At 29.5% G+C, this 12904-nt stretch overlaps 1 protein-coding gene across 1 annotated transcript; it reads left to right on the forward strand.

The window, feature by feature from the left end:
* Positions 1 to 2990: 2990 nt before the first annotated feature.
* LOC105107206 (DEAD-box ATP-dependent RNA helicase 50-like) lies at positions 2991 to 9545 on the forward strand. The gene is made up of 8 exons (XM_011001048.1): positions 2991 to 3353; positions 3586 to 3998; positions 4361 to 4555; positions 6021 to 6208; positions 7836 to 8049; positions 8279 to 8410; positions 8500 to 8678; positions 8878 to 9545. Exons 1-8 carry the CDS (start codon positions 3134 to 3136, stop codon positions 9113 to 9115), a joined length of 1779 nt encoding a protein of 592 aa, XP_010999350.1. The 5' UTR covers positions 2991 to 3133; the 3' UTR covers positions 9116 to 9545.
* Positions 9546 to 12904: the final 3359 nt, after the last annotated feature.

Here is a 12904-nt window from a genome sequence, read left to right on the forward strand (position 1 = left end):
TAATAATAATAATAAAGAAAAAGAAGGAGAAGAAGAAGAAGATGATGAGAACTTTGAGATGGAATATTAATGTAAGGATTAAATAATGATAATAACAAATGTCAAGGTTAGAGGTTCCACTAATGGTATGTCAAAAAAATATACTATAAACTCTTATTATTCAATTGGAAACCACACACAAAGAAGGTTCCAATCAGATTATAAATTGTTAACATGATCATATTAGTTATCTTATTCGATTAATACTAATACTTGTAAATCTCATCAGACATTCATGATTATAACTTATATTAACAACAAAACAAGTTCCTTTCATAGCTCAAGTGTTGGTCACATCAATTTAGTTTTTTTTAACAACATGAATAAAAAAATTCAATATGAGAAATTTGTTTTCAAAGAAGACAAAAAATAAAATTGAACATATCTTAAAAGGAAAAAAATTAAAGGAAAAGAAATTTATTGTCGGTGTATTGGATGCTGCTTTGCTATGTACTATTTATGGTTTTATTATAGAAAATACTTTATTTGAGGATGATGATAATGTAAATATATTCTGTGCTCTTAACCCAATTCAAATATTTTTATATTTAATAAAAAAATTTTTTTTAAGCCCAGTGTGAAAGCAAATTATATATTAATTATACAATACTTTAAATGGTGTGGGGGAATTACTATTCCCTCACACCAAAATCACTATGGATTACAATAGTAATTGACAGTGCTTTCCTTTTTTTCCCCAACTTTTTTTTTTTTTCCAAAATCATTTTTTTTTCAACTTTTCTTTTCTTTTTTTCATTTTTTTTTAAAATTTTTTTTGTTGATTTTATTTTTTTAAATATTGAATTGGTTAAAAATTTCGCTTTGTAATTTTTATCTTTTAAAATACTGTGGATTTCTGTAGTGTTTTCTTACATAGTTTTTTTGTTTTTTATTTTATAAAATTATATTTATCGATTATATTTTTTTATATTTTAGTTTTATAAGTTTTTTTTTTTAAATATTGTTGATTGCTCCAATGTTTCTCCGTATGATTTTTTTTTTATGATTTTCTCTGAAATTATCTTTTTTATTTTATTTTTTAATATTGAACTAATTAAAAATTACAATTATAATATATGATGAAAGCACTGTGACTTTTCTCACAAATTATTGTGGATTACTACAGTGTTTTTTTCACTTGGTTTTTTCTGTCTTGTTATGTTTTTTTCTAAAATTATTTTTGTCAATTTTATTTTTTAAACATTAAGTTGGTTAAGAATTGCAATTACAAGTAAATACAAGTTTTTCCTCACAAAACACTATGGATTGATACAATTTTTCCTCACATGATTTTTTCTAATTTGTTTGTTTTTTCATTTTTTGTAATATTTTTTTTAAAAATTATCTTTGTTGATTTTATTTTTTTAGTATTGAGTTGGTTATAATTTAAATTTGTAATAAAGCTTAACCATGTGGGGAAAGCATTGTATCTTTCCTTACAAAATATTGTGGATTGCTATAATATCTCTACACGTGATTTTTTTCTTATATTTTTTTTAAAATTATTTTATTTTTTTTTATTTTTTTAATATTGAGCTGTTTAAGAATTACAATTATAAGTCATTACAAATAAGGTTAAATCATGTGGGGAAGCACTATAGCTTTCATAACAAAACACTATGAATTGCTACAATATTTCTTGTATGATTTTTTTTCTTTTTTTGTGTTTTTTATTTTTTTCTAAAATTGTCTCTGTTAATTTTTTTAATATTGTGTTGATTAAAAATTTAGTTTTATAATTTTTTTAATTTAAAATACTATGAATTGTTGTACTGTTTTCCCATATGATTTTGTTTTTATAATTTTTCCAAAATTATCTTTGTTGATTTTTTTTTTTGAATATTGAGTTGGTTAAGAATTATAATTACAATAAATCTAAATCATATGAGGAAATAGTTATAGTTTTTCTCATAAAATATTGTGGATTGTTATAATATTTCTCTAAATGATTTTTTATTTTATTTTATTGGAAAAAATACTATAGTTTTCCTCACAAAACATTGTCAATTATTATAACGTTTTTCCCTATGGATTTTTTTCTTTCCAAAATTATCTTTGTTGGTTTTTTTTAATATTAAGTTCGTAAAGAATTTAGCTTTGTAATTTTTTTTACTTTTTATTAACAGAAAAGCTAAATTATATGGCAAAAACACTGTATCTTTCCTCACAAAACATGATGAAGTGCTACAAATTATTTTATTCAATCTCTAAGTTTTTGATCACCATCATAATTTTTTTGTCCGTTATGAAATATATACTCCATTATATTTTTAGTTTCTATTATTTATGTAACGCTAATTTATAATTATAATATTATCAAGTATATTTATTTTATAAATTTATAATATTATCTCATAATATAATACTTTTAGTTGAATCATTTAACTTACTGGCATGATGATTTAAATATTATATACTTATAAATCTTAAAATAAAAAGTGTAATTATAAAAAAATAAAATAAAGTGAAAAATAAATAAACTATCGATCTCAATATTACTATACTAAAATAACTTCAAAGTCCAAACTTTCATGGTTCAAATTAAAATTATTAAATTTATGATTTAGATATTGAATTGATTATGATATTAAAAATTAAGTAAATTAAAATTATTTTTTCTTTTTAAAAATAAATTAAAATTTAATTAAATCAATTAAATCATAAATTAATTTCTTTTAAATTGAATCAACTTTTATTCCAACGTGTTTTTTTTTTAAATTTATCTAGTTCATGTCAAGTTTAATAAACAAAGCTATTAAAAAAAAACATCATATATATTTATGTCAAGGTTTAAAAGTGTGTTTAATATGCTGATGATTTTTAAAATTTATTTTATGTAAAATAATTTATTTTATATTTTTAAATTATTTTAATATATTAATATTAAAAATTATTTTTTAATAAAATTTTTTTAAATAGCCGTCAGAAAAAATAAAGGAAAAGAAAAAGGAGTCGCATCCGTAGATACGACAACAGGCAGTGGTTGAAGTTGAAGTAGAAGGGGAAGTCGAGTTAGAAGAGGAGAAGAGAATATCTCTATTCTTAATTCCTAGGTATCGGCATCTATCTCCAGGCTTTAAGCACCAAAGAAGAAATGGCTCATCCTCTTCTTGTAAGCTTGAGACCCCAAAGCATTATCATCGCCTATCACAGCCACAGCCACAGCCACAGCGAATTGAAATTAAATAGTAGCATTCCTAGGGTTTTGTCTTTGGTTAGAGCTGTCTCTCACCTTCAAGCCTCAGCTTCTCACTCTCACCTTGTCGATGATCTTCATCACACTCCTTCTCCTCCTTCAAATAAAGATGATTCAGGTTCTTTCCATTTCCTTCTTTATCTCTCTTTTTTTCTCAAATTTTTACTGTCATTGTTGTTGTTGTTGTTTTACTCCTTATCTGATTTTGGTCGTGGAATATAATCTTTTCCAATTTTAATCGATTTTGTTACTTGAAATTAAAAAATAATGTGGAAAATGCATAAATTTCAATCTGCACTTATAATACTTTTAATTTTTATGAATATTTATGGGCACCGGCACTGTCATAGGTATTGAAAGTAAGGGAGTAGCTGCAAATTTTGGGAAACTAAAAGCACACAAGTTAAGACTTATTGCCAGAAAGGCAAAGCAACAATTCAACAAACACCAACATTTTCGAGAAGAGGAGGAGGCAGATAAAGAGCCCATCAGTAGGAATTCAGACGAGCGTGGTGTTAATAGGACATCAAGGCATGATATCAAACCTCGAAAATCCGATTCCAAAGTGGCTGGAACACATATTTCTTCTTCCCACTCAAGAGGTTGGGGTAAAGGAGTCGACTCCAGATCAATGCAGGTTTCTATGCAACGAGGACATGAGAATGACTTCTTTAGTAGAAAATCATTTAGAGACCTGGGATGCACTGACTTTATGATTGAGTCTTTAAAAGGGCAGGTTTTTGTGCGCCCTTCTCATATTCAGGTACAATAATAGCATGCCCTGTTGTTCAAGTGTACTACCTTTTCTCTTTCTCTCACTTCCAGTCAATGCTTCATCTCTGAAACTCGAGTATACCTCTCATTCTAACTAGCTTTAATGGTTCTTTTAAGTGAACTATCCTTGGAATTTTCTCTGCTTTATTTATAGCCTATGCTAGTTCCAGTGGTGACCATGTGTTGAGTAATCTAGCAGAGAGGCTTTCCTTAATTTGAAGACTCTTTTTTTTTCCCATCTTTATCATGGACGGATTCGTATATTTTAGAAACATTGCACTATGCCCTGTGAAAGTGATAGCCATGTGTGGTGCAACTTATATACATTTGTACTGTCATGGATAACTGCAGGCCATGGCATTTGCACCTGTAATTGATGGGAAGAGCTGTGTTATAGCAGACCAAAGTGGATCAGGGAAGACAATGGCATATCTCATACCCTTAATTCAACGTCTGAGGCAAGAAGAACTCCAAGGGCTTGGTCAATCATCATCTCAAAGTCCTCGAGTACTTATATTGGTGCCAACTGCTGAGTTGGCATCACAGGTTAGCTACATTTACACTAAAGGCGATGGAAATCCATGTGTGATCTTGAAACTGTTTCCCTCATAGTTTACTCCGTGACTTTATGCTTGTTTTTTCTCGTATCATTTTTTTATGAGCTATGCATATGTATTGGTGAGAAGAAATCAGATCACTTAGCATCTGTTCTCTCACCAGCTTATGCATCTGCCACTACTCCAATTTGGTACATCACCTTGTAAACTTTCCCTGATTACCTTCCATTAGTTTGTGGTAAATTATCTTAAAGTTGACGGAATAAACTTTAGCTTCTGAAATAAGAAGCACTGAGAATTAAGTCCCATAGATATGAATCGGGATGTAATGCTTCTACCCAACTTTTGGCATATTTTTAAGCACTGACTTTAATGTTATAATGTGCTTGACTTATAGCTGTGCTCAGTTGTTGCACAACTTATTTGCTGTATGAATTGAGCTAGTTTAACGTGATAGAGATGTATGATAATTACAGAGGTTGAATTTTGCCCTGGTTGATCACTACTGGTAAGAGATACTGATTTTAGGCTTCATCCAAAGCCATGTGAGATCCAGTTAAGATCCAAGTCCATGTTCAGAAAGGAAAATGCCTACATTCATTTGTAAGGATAAGTGAAAACTCACCTCAGTCTCTCAAGAGGATCAAGTCTGTTGGGGATTTAAAAGAGAAGTGCTCTCTCTTTTTTAATAAGTTCAAAGACTCGAGCATTCAATGCATAAAACCCATGTTCTGTTAAAAGCTAAATCCCCTATCTTTGACCCATCTCTCTGTGACACTCACACCCAAACACATTTGAGCATCAAAGGATTTGAGTTGTAGTTTGATTCACCATCAGGTTAAAAGCTGAAGCTATCAATGCAAGGTTTGGATTTACAGTGTAAGAGCCGGGGTAAGGAGCGAGTTCAGTTCCCCTCAGGGTGAAATTGGCAGCTGTTAGAGTAGTGGTCGGTGGGAATAGGACTAGCTTTCTTTACAGAATATACTCAAGTGCCATCCTTCAGGATTTAGCTGTTGAAGGAAGGGGAACAGCTCTTGTTCACAAATCTGCTGCCATCAAATCTGTTGAGTTTGCTCCTACTGTAGATAAGAGAAAGGCAGCTTAAAGGAAAGTGGTTGTAAGAGAAAAATCCCCTTCCCGGCATTAGACTCTATTACTGGGAATTCAAGTAGTCATTTATTTGGTACCTTCCAAGGAGCAGGAACTACCATTCTAACCGATCTTCACAATGGATCCTGGAATGTCCACTTTGAGGCCATTTATCTTAAGCATTGCCTAAATTTTGTAAATGATGTCAATGTCTATTGATTTTTATACTATTTTCCCTACAAATTTCACAAATGCAAAGTAATTCTTTTCTTTTCATGTAACTAAAAAGCACGGATATTTCATGCTATTGGCATCTGATTTTATGAAAGCCTGGTGAATGTGTAAAGAAGACGTAACTTTTGCAGGTTTTGAACAATTGCAGATCGATGTCAAAACATGGGGTTCCATTTCGGTCTATGGTTGTGACAGGTGGATTTCGACAGAGGACACAACTGGAAAATCTAGAACAAGGCGTTGATGTTCTAATAGCAACCCCTGGTCGTTTCATGTTCCTAATCAAAGAAGGCTTCTTGAAATTACAGAATCTTAAATGGTAACCTTACTTCCATTGAAGCTTACTTGCTTTACATCTTATTGCCAAGCCTAAATGAAGGATTGGCATACGGTGCACATCTAAAAGTGAATTCTGCACTAATGTGTACTGTAATATTGTTTCTCTTCCTTGGTGAATGTTTAGAGGCAGCAATAATTGTTATCATCACTGTCAGTTGTCACGGTCATTGTCTTAAATTTTGACAAGAACTGACCATTACAATTAAGGATTTATCCATTTCATGTTTCTTTTTGGAGTACCATAAACCTATACTTAAAAATAAAGCATAAACTCTACATGAATGAACCTGATTGTCATTTTTGGGTGTAACTTTTTGTGTTTTATGTTTTCTGCTGGTGATAATGGCCCTGTTTTACTTTGCTTGATTAACAATTTTTGAGAACAGAGAAAGCAAGATTTTTCCCCTATATCACATGAGGTCGATGGTCCAGTGAGGGCATGCAAACATGGACTGTTTTGTTTTGTTTTGTTTTTTTTTTTTTTTGATGAAAGAAAACATACAAATAATATCTGTTGTTAATTGATCTTATAAAAGCCTTCCATAAGTTGACTGTTGTTCCAATTAGAATGCAATGAAAAAATTGGTAAATATGGTTTGCATGAGAAACACCAATTGCTATTAACTAGTTAAAGGTACTACAAGTATGTGAGTCAAGAACTGGTTGGAAGAAGATCCCTCGGGAGTCTGGGACATGAATAACCGTAACTGATCCCAAATACCTTCATGGTATATTGGATCCAAAATGGAATTTTTTTTGTTGTTGCAATGACTGTTTGTTCAGCTATTTTCAGTTTTAATGAAGTTGTATAGTTGTTGTGGTGATAATGATGGATGTGAGTCAATAATGGAGAGTAGATATTTTTAATTCCTTAGACACAAAACAGCGAAATGGAAATTGTGGTGATAATGATGGATGTGAGTCAATAATGGAGAGTAGATATTTTTAATTCCTTGGACACAAAACAGCGAAATAGACACCTTTTTTTTTTCCTTTTTTGTTTGTGTAAGGAAATTAAACCAACTTGTTGCTGACTCCACTGAGTACTGAGAAATAAATATTTTTGATGCTTCAAGATTTGGATCTTGCAATTTGCATTAAGAACACCTCTGGTAAGGAACTCTGCGAACTGTCAAGATGTGTTTTAAATTCTCAGTTTAGAACACTACTCTACATGTGCTGTAACACTGATTGCATCAGAAGCATTGCAATGGGTTTCCTTGAGCATCTCATTTCAGTTGTTGCTCCTTTTATGCCATGAATTTGTATTATTTTTACTCTATATGTGAATTTTACCTTTTTTTTAATATCTACAGTACGTGCATACCTTTTGTAACCTGAGCCAAAAAGCAAAAAACAAGCATACACCAAATAAATTCATGAGGGAATATTTTCCCGTGATGTTGAATCATAAGGCACATTTAGCATGATTCAATATCTCTGACCACAATCTGTGTTGAATGCACATCCATTGCCAGCTTAAGCAACCTGTCAGCAGTGGTTGCAATCACTACAGATTTGTGTCTCTATGCATCTGCTTATCACATCAGTTCTCTACACTACATCGTGTCTGTGCTAAATGCTTCATCTGAACCTCATTTTTGCAGTGCTGTGCTAGATGAGATAGACATACTGTTCAATGACGAAAGTTTTGAGGCTTCCCTGCAAGGCTTGATCAATTCTTCTCCTGTTACCACTCAATATCTGTTTGTGACTGCAACTTTACCTGTAGATGTTTGCAATAAACTCATTGAAGTCTTTCCTGATTGTGAAGTCATCATGGGACCTGGTGTGCATCGTACAAGTGCCAGGCTTGAAGAGGTTGGTTTTCTATTGCTCTTCCCCCCCATACCACCACTCATAGCATACGAGAGCCCTCTTGGTGATGAGCTCTGCTGGTAGCCAAACTATTCTATGGATAAAGTTTAGCCATTATCAAGTGCCATACAGTGCAGGCATCCTTCATATGATCATAACTAATAAATATGAAGACATTTTAGAATATGGATTACGATAACAGTTAACCTACATGGTCATGTGCATTATGTAGATTCTAGTAGATTGCAGTGGAGAAATTGAGGCAGAAAAAACTCCTGAGACAGCATTTCTCAATAAGAAATCTGCTCTTCTGCAGCTGGTGGAGCAAAGTCCAGTTTCAAAAACAATTATTTTCTGTAATAAGGTAAATTTGAGCTCTATGTATGGGGGAACTTATTTGACCTTTTATTGTTGAAACTGGTAAATTATAATTTTTTCCTCCTAAAATTGCAGATTGAGACTTGCAGAAAGGTAGAGAATGCATTAAAACGTACTGATAGAAAAGGGACTCTTGTTCGAGTTCTACCATTCCATGCTGCTCTGGCACAAGAATCACGTCTCGCAAATATGAAGGAGTTCATGAATCCTTCTCGGCCTAAAGAAGAGTCTCTCTTTTTGGTTTGCACTGATAGGTACGGTGTTTGCTTATTGCATGAATTATATCCAGCCTTAAGCTATGCTAACAATCAGACAGCTCTAAATCCGCACCCTTGCATCCATGAAACTTAAGAGAAATTGCTCTGCATTAAAGATAATCTGACCATTTCTCATTTGCATCATAATTGTTAGAACTTAATATATTAATAATTATATCTCTGAAACTTGTGACAGAGCATCGCGTGGAATTGACTTTTCTGGTGTGGATCATGTGGTACTCTTTGACTTTCCACGTGATCCAAGTGAATATGTGCGCCGTGTTGGAAGGACTGCCAGGGGTGCCAGAGGAAATGGGAAAGCTTTTATCTTTGCTGTTGGGAAGCAAGTTTTTCTTGCACGAAGGATAATACAGAGAAATGAAAAAGGTCACCCGTTGCATGATGTGCCATTTGCGTATGAGCAGGTGGGTTAAAAAATAGCATGCTGCACTACAGAAAGACCTCCTGGAGATGTGCAGTTTTTGCAGTACCCATGAGCATCTGGAAGGGAAGTAAAAGTTACGCTCTCTAAGGATCAATTCTGGCTAGGGAAATTGCTCTGGGATAGGCCACCCTGTTTGGAGTCCTGCTTCATGAACTCTTGGAGGTGATTTCTTTCCCTTACTTTTCTTTTGTATTTTACTCTTTCTTAGGAGGATGTGTTCTTCTCCCTCGTTTTTGAATCTAAGCTGTTCATATATATTGAAAAACGAATGCACGCTTCTGGCCAACACTGCTTGATCACTATGTTCTCTCCCTCCCTCACCGGGCATGTCCTTATTTTTCCATGTCGCTATGTTTTAATCATGAGATGGTGTGTTTTAGAGATACTACATAAAAATGAATTCTAAGAAAATTAAAAAATCAATCAAATACTTGTATAGGAATAATATTTGAATAAAACTACTTGTATATAACACATATGTAAGGCACAAGGTTATGCTAAATTCTAACATGATTATATTATAGTTTTTACAAATCTTTTTATCTTTAAAAAGTTCTTTTTAACATGTATGAGACATACAAATAAATACAATTTTTATTCTACCATTTCACCAAGGAGTCTTTTTTTGTTGGTAGTAGAGTTTGGAAAAAGGTATATTTTCTTCTTCTTTTTTTTTTGCCCCCTAAAAGAATCAAAGATAACATAAAAAATAACCAAAAGGTTTACTATAAAAAAAAAGGGTCTAATTTAATAACTTTATTGAATTTTGATATAATTTTATTATTTTTGAATTTTAATTATTTGTCGAATGCATAAAACATAAAAATACAGGCATGAGAAGAAATTTTATGAACTGTTTTATTATTTAAAGGTGTCTTCTTTTAATATTATTAGTAGCGATGAGAAAAAAGAAATAGCACAAATTTTATGAATCTTTTTGTCTAAATGAAACAAAAATAAAGAATCTCCTTTTGATAAATTTTGATCAGATTTTTATATTTTATTGTTGGCTTTTATTAACTTATTTTAAGTATTTTTTAGGTAAGATGATATATTTTGTATTTCCTAATAAAATCTTGATTATTAAAATTTAAAATTTTAAGATATTTTTATCCAATCAAATATTTTAATATAAAATTTTTGTTTTATATATAACATATATATTAAAAGGCATGGAAGATTCACCGTAGCTCTCATCATATTTTTCTATTTACTACTATAATGTGGTGATCATTTTGTCTTAAAAAAAATGAGTATCTTTGAATTAAGGGTAATTTGATATTTGCACATGGTTTATATGTCATTACTGATTTGTTTGCAAGTATTTTTGTTCATTCAATGTTGTTGTATGGATGGTAAAATAATCCAAATATCCCAGGAGCAAAAAACAAGGTATTCATTTTTTTTACACTATAAATTACACATATAACCTTGGATGGAAGACATTTCATTAATTTTTTTTTAGGGGTATTTTGATATTTTAAACTCATTTTTTAATTAATTGTAAGTTTTGTTGAGAATAGTTACGTAATTTACTATTATAATAATAATTTTTTATTTAAAAAGTTGTAGGTGCGTGCTCTGCACGTGCTCATGTTTTGGAGCCGCACACTTTGGGTGGTGCATGTTAAAATTTCTAGTTGTCAAAAATGGTTGTATGCCATCTTAGATTATTCCTTGCCATTTTCTTTTTCATTATAAGCCGCATGTGTGCTCCAAATATGGTCGGTGTATCACCGATGATTCTTTTTGTTTTATTCCTTTATTTCTTTATTTCTTTTTTCTGTAAATACCTTATAATCCTCATTTTTTTTTTGTTATTTTATATTTAGACCTTGGAGTTTTAGTTGCTGTTTTTTATTCATTTTCTTGTTTATTGAAGTTCTGTTTATTTTCAATTTAACAATGGGTTCTTAATTTGTATATATAAGGTATTTTAATTCGGTTCTTATACTTTTACTTTTTTTTTGTTCTTTTATTAAAGTTTTCATGGCTTGTAATTTGATCTTTTAAATCAAGTTTATGATTTTTGTTTTTTCAATGATAATAATAATTTCAATTTGATTCATTTTCTTTTGATTTTCTGTTGTTTTTCTTAACTTTTTTTTTTATCAAAATTTTTATAGTTTTCAATTCTATTAATCAAATTAAGTTCATAGTTTTTATTTTTTTTAATAATAATAATAATAACAATAATAATAATAATTAATTATTATGGATAATGATGACAAGAACATTAATTAAATTAGTAATGATAATGATAATGATAATGATGACGGTAATAATAATATTAATGATAGTTGTGATAATAATAGTTGTAGTAGCAATAATAATAATAATAATAGTTGTAGTGTTGTGATGATAATAATATTATTATTGCTAGTACTATTATTATAAATAATAATAATAATCATAATAATAATAAAAATAATATGGTAGAGAAGAAGATGAAGAATATTAATGATAATAAAAATACCAATAATAGTTGTTGTGATGATAGTGATAATAATAATAATAAGAGTAATAGTAATAATAATAGTGATGATGATTGTTGTGTTGATTGTTAAAATAATAATAATAATATTAACAAGAATGTTTTTATTATTAAAAATAATGATAATATTAGTAATAATTGTGGTGGTGGTTGTGGTGATAATAACAATGATGATATTATTTATTAATAATAGTAGTTATAATGATTTTGATTTGTATTTTTTGAATTGTTATTTTTAAAATTTTTTTTGTATGATTACAATTTTTCTCTTTAATTTTATTATTTAATATTTAATTTTTTGGAACTGGACTTCTTGATTTTTCTAGATTGGATGCTTCAAGTTTAACCATTTGGGTTATAGATTTACAAAATTTAACTCTTTTTTTTTTTTTTTTAAGTTTTATATTTTTTTTTATTTTTAATTGGGTTATTTTAGTCATATCATTTTGTCCGTGAGTTTAACAGGATTTTGGCTTAGCTCTAATTAATATTTTTATATATTTATCATAAATGATTTTTTTATATCTTTTTTTATTTATTTTTAATACTTAAACGTTGTTTTTTTGTTTAAAGAATTGTCTAATCCTGTGACAAATCACGAGTATAGAGTCTATTATATACCTAACAAGCACCAATTTCTCTTAGGTTGCATTTTAGCAACTTTGAAAAATTGGCCAGAGGCATGTGTTGTTTCAGGTAGCAACTCATTGAATTATTATTATTCCCATGAAATGAATAAATAATAATGGAAAAGGAGTGCTCTACGAATCTTGTTGCTTGTGCTTTGTTGTGGGGTTAAACTATTTTTATATAAACAATGATGTTTTGGTATTGAAATGAGGTAAAAAAAGATTATGCGACTAAAATAGTTTGATTAACAAACTAAAAAGAATTTATAAAGTATTTTTTTAAAATTATATTAAACTTTTTAAATCTGTAACCTGAGTCATGTTTAACCTGAGTCATTCAACATGAAGTATTTAATTTAGAAAAATGATGAAGTTTAATTCTCATTAAAAGATAAAATTAAAAAAAAATTAATCATATAAAAAGTTTAAAAAATAGCAATTTAAAAAATACAAATTAAATTTTATTGTTATTATTAATAAGTCATTATTATTATTATTATTATTATTATTGTTAACATTATTATTATTATTATTAGTAATAATAGTAGCAATCCTATTAATATTATTACTATTATACAATTATTACCACAATTATCGTCACTATTATTATTGTTGTTGTTGTTACTATTGTTATTATCACTATTATCACTGCAAT

The sequence above is a fragment of the Populus euphratica genome, unplaced genomic scaffold (assembly GCF_000495115.2).
Source record: "Populus euphratica unplaced genomic scaffold, PopEup_1.0 scaffold151.1, whole genome shotgun sequence".
Lineage (NCBI taxonomy): Eukaryota > Viridiplantae > Streptophyta > Magnoliopsida > Malpighiales > Salicaceae > Populus > Populus euphratica.

Coding starts and splice junctions, on each gene's coding strand:
- LOC105107206 (XM_011001048.1), top strand. CDS start 3,134: ATGGCTCATCCTCTTCTTGTAAGCTTGAGACCCCAAAGCATTATCATC. Junction 3,354..3,585: donor TTCAAATAAAGATGATTCAG/GTTCTTTCCATT, acceptor GCACTGTCATAG/GTATTGAAAGTAAGGGAGTA. Junction 3,999..4,360: donor TGCGCCCTTCTCATATTCAG/GTACAATAATAG, acceptor GGATAACTGCAG/GCCATGGCATTTGCACCTGT.